Raw genomic sequence first — 14,594 nt, forward strand, 5'->3', positions numbered from 1 at the left:
AAGAACTGAAAACCTATTCACTAAATAGGCATTTAGTAACTATAAACCTTAACCCTTTTAAGTTCTAGTACCTATATATAAGCACTAAAGTAGTGTCTTTATTATTCGATTAAAAAAGAACCAATAAAGCTTTTTACTTCAGTTTTTTGTTTGTTTGTTTGTTTTTTCAGGTCTAGAGGTGTTGTAAAACACGTTACGTATGGTTTCAAGCCTTTCTACGTCGAGACATAAGGTGTGATGACGTCTAAACTAATTCTTTTTGTTAGGACTATTTTTATAATTTTTGGGCGGGCTTACTTTTGCACCTAGAAGACTGAAATTTTACACACACACATTCAGTGCACCCCTTAGTACTTTTCAGATTTTTTCAGATCTCTGCATTAAAACAGGCGGTCAAGAGGAACAAAAGGTAAAAGAGTATTTTTAACAAAAATATCACTTCTTTTCTCGATTTTCCCGCCTTAGCTAAATGGAGACATGTGAATGGTACCGTTTGAAAGGGTGTTCTATTCTGAAGAGAATAATAGACGAATCATGAACCTAAGATAAATAGGGATGTCTCGGGAAATTTTTATATTACATCCGGATCTTTTGCAGTAATCTGGAGCATTGTGGGGCTCATTGGTAAATATTTTCTCCCACCCTTACTATTCAAGATAGAAGCTTGAAATTTTGTACGCAAATTTAGTGCATTATTTTTCAGTTTATTTTGAGATCTGTGCATTAACACAGCGGGGTCCAGAGAGACTTAAAAATTGAAAAAGAATTCAGGAAAATTCTGATTTCTCTCAAAATTTTCAGTCTCAGAGAGACGATAGGGAAATATAAATGGTGCCGTTTGAAAGGCTGTTCTATTCTAAAGAAAATGAGGTACTAACCATGATCCTAGGATAAATAGGAATGATGCTATAGCTGCTTGACTGGAAGTCTATAATTTACCTTTTAAAATTCAGAATTTAAAAGGGTCAAGCAAAGAAGAATATTACATGATACAGTACTCTTTTTCAAAGTACTTAGTAATAAATTAAATTAGAACGAACTGCTTTCGACTTCCAAACAAATGTGCCAAATAGAACAATACGCATAGACGACTATAATTTGTTTTATTGTACAAAAGCAAGGACAAATATCCTAAGTAAGTCACCAACATCGAAGATAAGTGCAACCTACAATAGACTTATAAAGCTGACAAGTAATATAGGTATTTTGCTGACTGCCTTACTAGGTTTAAAAATGAAATTGTGAATATATTATATCATGAAAAATGAACACTGTGATTGGCTATCACCTGTTATGACCTGTTTCAATAAATAAATAAATAAATAAAAATAATCCTTGAAGGCACGACCAAAACCGTTAGACAATACTAAACCTTCCTGAACCTTTCGCGTTCAGGACATTCCATAAGAGTATCTCCAGTACTCATAGAGATGATATATTCTTCACAATAGAGAGGGCACGAAGTTGGAAAGTGTCAGATAATACAACAACACCAGGAGCAAATCGTTTCTGCGATTCGTACGCAGTTACACTGCAGTGACTTACCTATTGTAACATCAGACGAGCTGTGAGTTTCAAGGAATTTGTTGAGATGTTGCCAAACTTTGGGAATCCAATCGAGAATCCTGTTGAGATCATTGTTCCGGACTCCATCCCGAATCTCCGCTTCAAGGAGTCGCCTTCGAAGGTAGCGACCGAGGAAGCCTTTTACGGGTTCCATGTGGTTCGCGCACAGAACCCACCTGATTAAAAAAGAAATCGTCAGGCGTTAATATCAATGTATTTCACAATAACATTAAGTCAATTTAAAATTATTTGCTAGGTAATTATTAAGAACTACATCACACTACAACCACTGTTATTAAACGATTAATATTACCTGCGTGTGATGAAGAAAATCAGTGGAATAATCAATGCTCGAAATGGGTTTTTATACGCTGGTATGCCATGTCGTCACTTCTGTATTCCAATCATTTTATACCGGTACTTTTGCATCTATAACGGTATGTTTTGTTATATGGATTTAAAGTTCCAAAATGAACAAACCATTACCGTATTTTCATCGAGTTTAAGAAAAACAAAGAAACGGTAGTACCTGAAAATGTATTTGTCAATACACACACAACTGTGACGGTATATTACGTAAAATATTTTTTACCCTTTGATGATTGTTAGTGATGATGATTTGCCCTTTGGTGGTATCTCTTTTAAAAAGATCAACAACCTGTGCGCATTCCTAAATGTGAGCTAAGTGTGAGATTAAATTCAATCGGTTTTAGCTTAGAATCTGATCGTTAGTATCACATGCTAGAGCTGTACGAGTTGTGTGACAAGCCCACATGGCACTACTGAATTATTTTGATTTAGCCAGTAACGACCCAAAAAGAGGTCGCAAAGAAACCTGCACTGGTTTGAATAGAAAACACTTTGGTGTGGAATTAGGATTTTTATATGATGCATTGGTGGAACTGAAAGACCTATCGCTAGAACTTCAAAATGCTCTACTACACTTTTACGTGTTTATAATTTCTTAAAGCACAAGTGTAGAGTATTGGAGTGCTCTGTTTCGTACCCTGGCGACTATTTTCAAATTGCCTTCATTCAAAGCATTCAAAGATGGGTACTTTTAAAAGATTACTTTACATTCAGAGAAAGTCAGTCGAATGAAACAAGGCCAATTTCTTCAAAGCCTTACCGAAAACATGAAAGCGAGAACGTTTTGTCACAAACAGAAGAGGTAATACATAATTTGCTAATATGCCTCAAAGTTATTCCGAAAAGTGTGTGTCATCAGTAAAAAACGCACTGGAAACGATGTATTAATACTGACGGGATCTACTTTGAATGAGATAACTTCTACAAACGGTGAGTACCATTATAGTTAGAAAGTATGGCTTCTTTCTCGATAAACCTCATATAACTAGAATATTTATTTAAGACTTTGGTGAATGTTTTATTATTATTAGTCTTTTAGGGCTCTATTGAAGCCGTGAACAACACAAATATTTGCGTAAAAGGTTCTTTCGCTAAACAAACAAAACCATAATAAATTATTGGAACAGTTACTTAAGCTTATCCTGAGTTCATTTTCAGATCATGTCAAACTGTAAATTGAAAGGGAGTTAAAATCTTTTCTCTCTTTTATTCTACTAAAATTATATTACTTTAGGGTTCAGAGAACAAAAATCTCAACTAGAAACGTGAAGAAACAAAGAAACAATGTAATATAGTGAACACTTTGTATTGAATGAATTTTCTTCTCAGATTTCTCGCATCAAGTTTAATGGTTAAGATTACGGAGAAAAGACAAAACATAAAATGGCAACTGACCTGAAATTATGATGAAGCTGTAGATTAGTGGTGGAGCAAGTCGCCTGGTTCATGGTTCCAATAATATAAGGACACTTGGAGTACTTGGCGTTGAGGAAGCCGTTGAACACCTCCCCGAGGGAGCCCGCGTGGTGGAGGTTGTCCAGGATGATCACAGAGGGAAGATCAGCCGCGTTGTTTTCACACTGCTCGGCAACATTGCTTAGGTATTGTCGTAGTTCTTTACTGCTCTTGTGGTCCACACTGAAACGATAACATGAGTAAGTTAATAAATACTACTTTGTACCTTAAGACAATGTTGTTCAATTTCTCTACACTCACACTGACTTTTTGGGTACTTCAAACCTACACCACCTTCTCTATTGCAAATTATTAAACTCTCAAAAACTTTTACCAAAATTAACCGGACATATTCCAATATAGTACATGATACATTATTGAAAAATGTATCTTGTGCTTTTTCCCTGTGTTCTCTGGTTTGCTGAGAATAATTACAAGACTTGCTGTATTAATGTTTCCATGTACATAACATTCCGGATAACGTAACAAACTTCTACTTTACCTATTATATACAGGGGCGGATTTAGGGGGTGCAAAAGTACACCTGTACCCCCCCTCGTTGTAAATATACACTATCTAAAATGAGAAGCTAGCAGTGAAAATAGCAACCCTTCCCAAAAATTTCTGCCATCATGTTTCCTTTTGGGGCTTAAAAGAAAGCAGAGCTTTGCACAAGCAAGGAAAACAATATAACATTTGTCAAGTAGGGAAGACAATAGAAGCCAGGAAGAGAGAACATTTCTTTTCCTGCATAACACTTGCGATCCTCTTTAAAATGCTTTCCTCCGTTCTGTACATCAGAGTTGACAGCGATAAAGAATATTGTCACATGTCACTTTGAAGAGTTTCAGAGTGATTCGCTATTTTGGTAGTTATTGGTGCACCCCCCTCAGACAATCCTGGATCCGGCCATATTATGTTATATATTTATTTGGTCTAGGAATTAATTCGTGCGGTTGGTACGCACACATTGAAGCTGTAGTACAAACACAAAATACATAAATACCTTAAGAAAAATATTGTCCATCGCTAGCCACCACTTTCGCCCATCTGTCAGGCAATGTACGGATTCCCTGGCGAAAGAAGTCCTCATCCTTGGAAGCGATCCAGTCAGAGACCCATGTTTCGATATCTTCTGAAGAAGTAAACCGCTGCCCAATCAAATCGTTGTTCATGCAATCGAACAAGTAGTAGTCCGAAGGAGCAACGTCTGGTGAATACGGCGGGTAGGGTAAAACTTCCCATCCGACATTTTCTAAATAGGTTTTGACCGGTTTTGCGACATGTGGGCGAGCGTTATCATGTTGAACAATAAGTTTATCATGTCTGTTCTCCCATTCTGGTCGTGTTCTGGCCAGAGCTTGCTTCAAACGCATTAATTGTCGTCGATAACGTTCTCCATTCATAGTTTCACCCGGTTGCAGCAGCTCATAGTACACTACACCTTTCATATCCCACCATATGCACAGCATAACCTTTGCACAGTGAATATCTCGTTTTGGTTGTGATGGACCTGGTTCACCTGGTTTCACCCAGGCCTTTTTTCGTTTAGGGTTCTCGTAATGGATCCACTTCTCATCACCCGTAATAATTCGATGCAGAAACCCCTTTCTGCTCTGTCGTTGAAGCAGCAATTCGCAAATGGTTTTTCGTCTTTCAACGTCTCTGTCTTTCAATTCATGTGGAACCCAATGTGACATCTTTTGAATCATTCCCATGGCTTTCAAGCGTTTGGAGACTGTTGTTTGATCAACGCCTAATGCTGCTGCAAGTTGTTCCTGCGTTTGACACGAATCCTGCTCGAGCAATGCTGTCAATTCTTAGTCTTGAAATTTTTTTGGCTGTCCAGCTCGCTCTTAGTCTGCCAAGCCGAAATCACCACTTCTAAACCGTGCAAACCACTTATGACACGTTCGCTCAGCTAGAGCATGGTCACCATACACTTCCACCAAAATACGATGACTTTCAGTCGCACTTTTCTGCATGTTAAAGTAATGCAGCAGGACACCCCGCAAAAACACTTTATCAGGCACAAATTGCGCCATGTTCACTTAACTACAAACTGGTGTTGTTGACGCTTTAATCCACTGCCCTATACTACGAACGATACGCGATGACAGGGGTTTGCAACACATGTGTGGATACACGGAACTGTGGGACGCTCCGTTCGTTGCGCCATCTCTTGTCCACCCGCACGAATTAATTCCTAGACCAAATATATATATATATATATATATATATATATATATATATATATATATATATATATATATATATATATATATATAAATATATATATATATATATATATATATATATATATATATATATATATATATATATATATATATATATATATATATATATATATATATATATATATATATATATATATATATATATATATATATATATATATATATATATATATATATATATATATATATATATACAGTACCGCTCAGAAGTTTTCGAACACCCCGATTTTGTAGGTATCTACTGTCATCCTATTAATTTGGCACGAGAACTTTACCGCCCTGCACGAGAGATATACCTGCCTATAGCATCAAATTTGACGACAGTTGAATTGAGGTGTGAGAGATACTGCAGATGATATGTCAAATCATAATTATTCAAAATTGAAACTATAAAAGACAATTTGATATAGATATTGCACAGTATAAACAGAAGTGTGCAATGTGAAGCAAGATATTAGTTTCGTTTGGAAATTGTAAACAGAGTGACAAAAATTAGAAAAGGAAAGTAGCTTTCCAACTTTTCCAATTCTTTACACCTTGTTGATATGCTAACGTTTAAAACGCCAAAAAATACCATAATTTGAAAAGTGTTTACCATGGTTTCGTATGTTCCATTCTTGATCATTGAAATAGTAACGACGAGCATTACATACACGCTTCCACTGAGCAACAATTGAGCAGAAAAGAATGTATATTGACTGTCGTAAACATTTTTCAAATAATGGCGATTTAGCTTTCTTAAAGGCAGCATATCTATAAGATATAGATAACTCCAAAATTTGGAAAACTACTTTCTCTTTCAAACTTTTGTCACTGCGTTCACCCCCTATGTTTACTCTTTCCAAACAAAACTAATATCTTGCCTCACATTCCATACTTCCGTCTATATTATGAAACTATGAAATTATATATATATAATTGTCTTTTGGTTTCAATTTTAAGAATTAAAAATTGACATATCACCCTGCAGTACCTCTCAGACCTCAATTCAACTGTCGTCAAATTCTATGTTCTAGGCAGGAGTACATCTGATGCAAGGCAGTAAAATTATCCAGGATGCAAAAATCCAGATGTTCGAAAACTTTTGAGCGGTACTCTCTCTCTCTCTCTCTCTCTCTCTCTCTCTCTCTATATATATATATATATATATATATATATATATATATATATATATATATATATATATATATATATACACACGTTCTGTTCTCAGTTTACATAGCCAATATTTCTACGTCATGTTGCCGTCAGAGCATTTAAAAAGCATAAAACCATTGATTTCAAAGACAGTGCTACAGAAGGTAATATACACTTAAAATTTCTTCACCTGATAAAGACAATATTTATCCTTATTTTACCTTATTCCTTTAGTCTCGTGATTCAATACGCTTTCTTTGTTGAGAACTGAATGATGCATTGAATAATACGACTCAAAAATTTTACAGAATTAAAGTGAAATTTGTCCTCATCAGCTAGGAGCATTTTCCTTTATTTTTACCTTCTATGATACCTCAGTTTCCAATCCTATGCTTTCCAAATGTTTTGACCAAAGACAAGTGTGTATAAGTCGCCGAAATAATTAGCTATGAAAATTGAAAATAAAATTACATTGGTGAATTTAAAAGTAATGTTCTCTTTGCTATCTAATAAGCAGTAATAGCTTTATTGTCAGATTTGCTTGCAATAACTCGCAACTCTTTCTTGCAACCACAACACTTACTTAAAAGTAGCAATCGCTTCCGCTGTGGATTCCTTTCCGCTTCTCAGCACCAGGAATTCAGACAGTTTGTTGGCAAGATACGACTTCCCTGTTCCGCTAGGACCACACAAAATGATTCGCCTGTGCTCTGTTAGTAGAGACACGTACCTGGAAAAAGTTAATAGAATTACATAATCTCATTCAAGTGAACGGCGTGCAACAGTTTCAACAACATATTTGCATATTGCCAAAGTTAAGTATCAGTAAGATTTCATTAGTCTATCTTGAGTTTCGGTTAACAAACTAATATATGTTTAACGTGGAACGAATCTAATTTATTTCTCCACATATAGTTTCTTTTCTTCATATTCAACCAAACAATATCTGAAGGATTACACAAACCGTGAAAAATCAACGTATTTAATAATAATAATAATAATAATAATAATAATAATAATAATAATAATAATAATAATAAATAACTTCCTTTAAAAATTTCGAAAACTAGCAGTCCGTTACTTTTTTCCTTGAAATAATGTTTCAAAATAACTAATAAACATTAACGAAGTGGACAGGTCTATGACTCATTAATGCAGGTAATCGTTATTTAATATATTATATATAGAGGTTGTTTCAAAACAACGACAACGTTTGGGATGTGATTTCTGACACCACGATGAGACCTACTGTAGTTGAGTCAAGACTTCCCTTAGGAACTAACATGTGCACTATCCAAAAATACATGTTTCAGAACCCTAAGGTACTCCCGCAACAATTTTTATAGATGAGGTTTCGCTTCGGGTATATAATTTGAATTACTCACCAACTACCTCTGTAAAAATCGTTGAGAAAGTACCGCAGTATTCTGAAACATGGATATTTGGATAGTGCATACTCTCTACAAGTTCCTAAGTGAAGTCTTGATCCGACTACGGTAGGAGGTATGGACCTTTAAAGTTCATTTTATCACGTTTTCGACAGCCTATAACTCCGAAAAGGAGCATTTGTGCACCCAGGTTGGTCAATACTTTTTGTCTTATCTTGGTGTCAGGAATCGCCTTCCAAACGTTGTCGGTGTTGTTTTAAAACATCCTGTATATCCAAATACCTTTACATGTTCTGAGAGTTTTATACTCCTTGAATGATACTTTAGCTTGGTATTTTTAATCAGATTTTACAGAAAGAATGAGGGTTTCTTTTAATCTCTATATACGAAAATTCGTCTATTTGGTACTATCTACAAGTTCAATTTGGCAGAAAAATCAAGACATACAACTTTTGCTAGAAATACCTATTGTCATAAATTTTCATTATAGATATATCAAGTCATTATTATACTTGCGCACGTCCAAGTAACAAAAGTAATTTCCTTCGTGATAATTTTAGGATGAAGTGCATACTTGTATCTGTCAGAAATCTACCGCACGGTTGTACGGGAGTTCAGTGACAGAGCGCTCTCATTTGGTGTGAGGGGTCGCTGGTTCCATCCCAGGTTATGGAAGTTTGTGATTAGCAACATTGTGTCCGTGAGTTTTCTTGGGTTGTCTACATTCTCATTCCACCAGTTTTTCATTATTATTTGCTTTCATTAAGCATCTGTTTCCTTTAGCTTAAAGAACATATTCGAGAAACGTAAAACTACGGCTTCCTTTTAACACTAGAAGGACCAAGCCGTCATTTTGACGGCATCACGTAAAACAATTTTCTATATCTCATATATTTCTTTGACTGACGCAATCATACTTTAGGACTTTTATTATTTTAAAGAGAGGTTTGATATAGCGTATAAACATTGTGTGTCTATTTTAAATAAATACATATTTTTGTTGTATACCCCTAGAAGGACCAGACCGTCAATTTGACTGCCTCATTTAAAAATTTATATTTTGTTGTTGATGTGGACTGTTTTATAGGTTGTACGTTATATGGTAGTATCTCTGTTGGAAATAATATATTTTGAAATATTTTACATTAGTTTTTTCCAACGAGTTTGCTATTTGATATGTTTTTTCTGCTTTTCAAGGCTGTACGGAAAAGTATATATGTCACTTCTTTGAATGATATTCTTCTTCAATTATGTTCGTATCTTGTTGGTAACATTGTTCTCTGTAGAAATAAATGTTTTCTTGAAGGTAAATATGAATAATTACAAAAGCAAGATGAGACCTGACAAAATGTTACGTCCTTTCTAAGATTTGAGTAAAAATGAATTTCGCTTGGAAGAACAAAAGGGAGACTGCTTCGATGAAGACAACAGTAGTAGCGAGAATGCAGTGTTTCAAGCTACTTCTTCGGATAAGAGGAAGGAAACAGATACAGAAGTATCCAGAAGTAATCGATCAAATATTTTTAGAGCAGCTCACGGGGCACGTTGAAGTAAAGTGGACAGACAGAACAAAGCTGGGCGTACTGCCTCACACGACATCCTTCGCGAGAATCCTGTTTATTATAGTATGCGTTACATCATATTGAAGATGGTGAATTTGGTAGTGTTTTTCTCTTGTTCATAGACGAAACAATGTTGAAAAATATTCTGAAATGCACCGTTGTTGAAGCTCAGACAGCCTCAAGATTCTTTTTGGCTACTGTCAATTGCAGAACTCGTTTCATTTCTAGCAATATTGATATTTCGTGTAGCTTCAGATATACCCGTAAAGGAACTGTAGAACGTGAGCTGTGGACCAGTGTTTTCAGAAAGATTATTGAAAGAAATATATTTCTTGAAATAATGAAGTATCTGATTTGATGAAAAATGTCCTAGCTCTTCAAGGCCAAAAGCAAACTTCATCCGTGTAGAACTTATTCATTGAAAATTGTATCAGGCACTATAAAACCCACGACAGTGTTTGTGTAGATGAACAGTTATTCTCTACTAAGATGAGATGCAAATTCATGTAATGTATGCCTAACAAGCCTGGAAAATTTTGATTCAAATTTGGTTGCTTGCAGTTGTAAAGTTACGGTATGAACTAAAAGTCTTTTCCTACCTGGAAAACGACCAAGAACGACGTCGGGACTCACATTTAGGCGAATATATTGTTCTGAAAACGATGGATCCTTTTCTCAGTAACAGAGGACTGAATGTTACTTGCGATAACTTTTCTTACAGGTCAAAAATGAGCCGAATCTTTGAAAAAGAAACAGATGACCTTGATTGGTAGTCTGCGTCCAAATAGAGGAGAACTTCTCAAAATGTGCTTGAAACATGAAGAAAAGGATATGTTCACTACAAACGTTTATGGATTGCAATCAGGAAATCCACTCACAGTACGCAAATGTAAGCGCGAGGAAAGTGTTGCTGTCTTGAGTTCAGTGCATACAAGTTGAAAGAAAAATGTATTGAAAATGTAAATTCACTTCCATGTAAAAAAAAAAAAAAAAGTTCGATATACAACTAATTATTTTGGTACATTATACTGGTTCATTTGGCTAAAGAAAAGTAGCCCAGGCTATGTCTATAGGACAGGTAGGGTGATCACGTGACTAGTATGAAAAGGATTTCATACGTAGGAATATAAATATAATTCCTTTATTTAAACTTTTCATGTCACTGTCCTGTGGGCGAACTTCCGATATTAATATTATATTTAATATATTGACGGGGTTTAGTGGATCACCCTGTATTATATCACGAGAAAAACTTACGTAAAACATAAGATAGTCGATTAAACATATTAGATTCAAGCTAAAATATGAGAAATATAAAGAAAAATTATATACATCTCTTGGAATTAAATAGCCGTCAAAATGACGGCTCGGTACTTCTAGGGGGGTAAAAGTTTTGGTCCTTCTAGTGTTAACTACCTCATTGACAGCTACACCGACAGTTGAGAATACAACAATAATTCTATAGTCCGTAGGCTCAGAGATTTTCTTGTGACAAATCTCAAGGTACGCGATTCAGTTTCCTCAGAGACCTTGTTAAAATCTCAGAGCAAACTTACAGACCGGCGAAAAACTTATTTCAAATCCCGCTAGAGAACCTATACTGTGGGCAAAATTACTCATGTCTAAATACCGGCCTAAACAGGAACTCAACCCTCACAATTAAGCTGATTGGATCAAACCAATATTATCAAACAATGAGATATTTCACCTCTAAGTTCTGGAGATTCTACAATTTATGACTTGTTATTCTGATCACTTTGCTGCATGTAACTGACCTATTCTTTGATTGACGTTCTATTCTTAACTGAAAGCCTTCTAGTTAGAAATCCACAACCAACAATTATTTTTCTTACCTTGTATGCTTCATTCAGTAAAATTTAAAAAGTTCGATGATTCTTACCTCTGTACAATTGACTTTGGTATCAAAGTCTCAAATGCAAGAGCATCCACACTTCCATTCTGCAGCGCTCCTTTCAAGCAAATCCGAATGTGTTGAGTGTCTCCAACCAAATAGCCGTAAGGAAGCAATTCTGGAACTTCGCTATCTTTGTATCGGGAAACTTCGCCTACATGGTAACTGTACACGGATTCTGCACTCAAGCCAAGGTTAGAAACTGGATCCACTCGCAGGACATATTCCTAGAAAAGTTATTTAATTAAAAATAATCAGAATACAGTGGGTGCATAAGGTATTTGAGGATATGTGGATTGCAAGTCTGCACTTATACGAGTATAATTATTGTTTTATTTTCTGAAAGCAGCAACGGAGAACCCACTAATTAACGAGAGAAATGGAAAGACAAGCTGTGATCAGCGGCGCAACCAGCTATGAGCTTGGGGGACCCAGGTCCCTCCCGAAACTAACCTGGCCTACTTATACAAAAGCACTGTGGACAAATTCTGGTGAAATTAAAAAAAAAAAAAAATACTTCTCATTTGTCCAGTATCTTTAAAAATATGCGAACTCACACACATACGCCAAGTACGTGAAAAGTGCTCTTACTCTGCAATGAGGCATGAGACATCACGTGCGAAATATCATCTTGTGATAGTTTACTGCTGTCCTTTTCGAATAACTGGACTTGCAAAAAACTTAAGAAGATTTGATATCAAACTGTGAATATGAGAAACTCCTTAAATTGTGAATTAATTATAAAATATTTTACTCAACAGCTTTAGTGATCATTTAATAAGGTATATTTCATTCATTAACAAGAATGTGCTATGTATGAAATTATTAATCTGTGGACGTTTGTGTGTCAAATAATAATACATTTTTTTAACCTTTCTTACATAATTTTGTGAAGTTATGTACATGAACAATAATCAAAATTGATAGCCTATCTGTTGTTCGTAATATTGCAGCGTTTAGCTGTATTTTCATAGCTATTAAAGTGTTTGATCTTGAAAAGCACCTGCACTTATATCACGGGGTTTGAAAATTTCGATTAGTTCACGACTACATTTAAAAATCCGTCGTTATAAATTGTAAAGTTTTTTTTTTTTTTTTTAATTTAGTATTCCAAAGTTTGTTATGTATAATAAACCTAAAGTAGATCAATGTTTAAATGAATATTGAATTAAGTCAAAGCAATGTATAAAAAGAAAGACTCCCTAATTATTTTTTTAGATTAATAAATGTTAATAAAGAGTGCGTAATCACATGCAAACATAAAGATGTATAAAGTAATAATTAGAGTGCAAGTTTTAAAAATTTTAATCCTTAATAACAGGGAATTTGTGAATTTTGAACTTATATTTTAAGGCCATGTTAATAATAGGGATAACTAGATTTCTTGTAGTGGGGAAAATTCAGACTTTTAATTTTATCCATATCACATGGTGCAGCACATCGTTTGCAGACTACTGTACTAGGTAGTGTTGACTCCACCCGAAATAAAATCCTGGTTGCGCCACTGGCTGTGATTGTTGCAATACACGTACAACACAACAATCTTGAGATTGAATTGTTTACAAAATGCTTCAGCTCATTCTTGCACAAAATTCGGAATGAGTTGGAAGCTTTCGATAGGGGTGTGTCACAGGTACTCACACAAAAAGGGGATACACAACGTTCGGATAGCATGAGAACGCAGTTCATACAGTTATTGCTCTGAGTCCGGAAAGCTCATGAGGACTATTGCCAGAGATCTGAAGGTGTCCGAGGGCACAATTCGCACTGTGGTGGATTATGTCATTCCTATACATGACATGGAGTGATGAAAAGGGAGTTCATACTATCGAACACTCAAAAATAACAGCTTCTTTGAGCAAAGTGATTACTAAACAATGTCAAACATCCAAAAGAAACTCCCATAATCTGAATTCTCTACAGTGAAAAAGGAAAAATCAATCAAGATGAAAAGACGAAGAGGTGGTTATGTGCAGACCCTGCTAATGTCTCCCGTGCTCTAAGCACCAAATTTCAAGCAATTGTGTTTGTTTTAGCGGTAGTGAGTTGGGTTGATTTTTAGTTTAGTGTCCCTTTCAGTAGCTAGGTTATATGAGATGTGGACCTACTGATTAACGTGGAATCCGAACCACATGAGCTCCTGCCGGGAATCGAACCCGGGTCTCCCACGCCAAAGGCGCATACACTAACCGCTTAGCCACGAGGGAGCTCTTTAGCGGTAGTGAATAGCGAGTGCTATCACATATTTCCACACGGTCTTGAGGTAGTACTGCTGGTCACAATGAACTTCTAGAAACAGCTGTAAAGCCCTGGATAGACAGTGCATGCAATGGAAGGCCATGTGTGTTTGAGAGGTCTCTGCACATGCGCATAACGCTGTGACGATCCATGATTGGATAGTAGCCAATCTGCATGATCACATCATAAGCAACTTCTGGCTTCTAACTGACCGAAGTTAGATCCTCTATATAATTACGTGAGAGATTGTTGAAGTAGCCATTAATAAATGCTCTCGCAACAGAACCGATTCTCTTAAGGCTGCTGTTACCTAAGCGATGTCTGACACCAGAATCCTCTTTGATCCATGCTTGTAACTTCTTCCGATCTCGAACTGAAGCCCTTATTGCGGCTGATGATGATTACATTAAATAAACACGTACTTCAACCATTACTGTATCAGTGTAATCAAATTTTTCATCGATACGTTTCGTTATTCATTTCATATGGTTGTCTTTCTCATTGTCATCCAAGATGTCCCCAAATACCTTACGCAGTCTGTACGCTTATGAACTTAATATAATATTCACTTATTCTTGAACAATTAGTTTTCAATGACAAGACATAGTAAATGTGTTCTTTAGCGGTGATTTTTCTATCATTCTGCACCCGCCATTTTCAACCAGATGCTCGGTGATCTTCTCCCATTCCCTGTAATCACAACACGGAG

The 14,594-nt window shown here is 35.7% G+C and overlaps 1 protein-coding gene across 15 annotated transcripts in view; it reads right to left on the reverse strand.

Moving 5' to 3' along the window:
* Nucleotides 1-14,594, reverse strand: part of sick (sickie) — a 1,461,343-nt gene that overhangs the window by 9,479 nt on the left and 1,437,270 nt on the right. For all 15 annotated transcript variants that reach the window (XM_081752883.1, XM_081752888.1, XM_081752884.1 and 12 more), the window contains 4 exons: nt 11,636-11,874; nt 7,369-7,515; nt 3,331-3,573; nt 1,546-1,742 (listed from right to left, as the gene is read on the reverse strand). In XM_081752883.1, coding sequence (XP_081609009.1) covers nt 1,546-1,742; nt 3,331-3,573; nt 7,369-7,515; nt 11,636-11,874 — 826 coding nt within the window. The remainder of the gene's footprint in view (nt 1-1,545; nt 1,743-3,330; nt 3,574-7,368; nt 7,516-11,635; nt 11,875-14,594) is intronic.

Source organism: Thermobia domestica, chromosome 3, assembly GCF_964235325.1.
Source record: "Thermobia domestica chromosome 3, izTheDome1.hap1.1, whole genome shotgun sequence".
In the NCBI taxonomy this organism is placed as follows: domain Eukaryota; kingdom Metazoa; phylum Arthropoda; class Insecta; order Zygentoma; family Lepismatidae; genus Thermobia; species Thermobia domestica.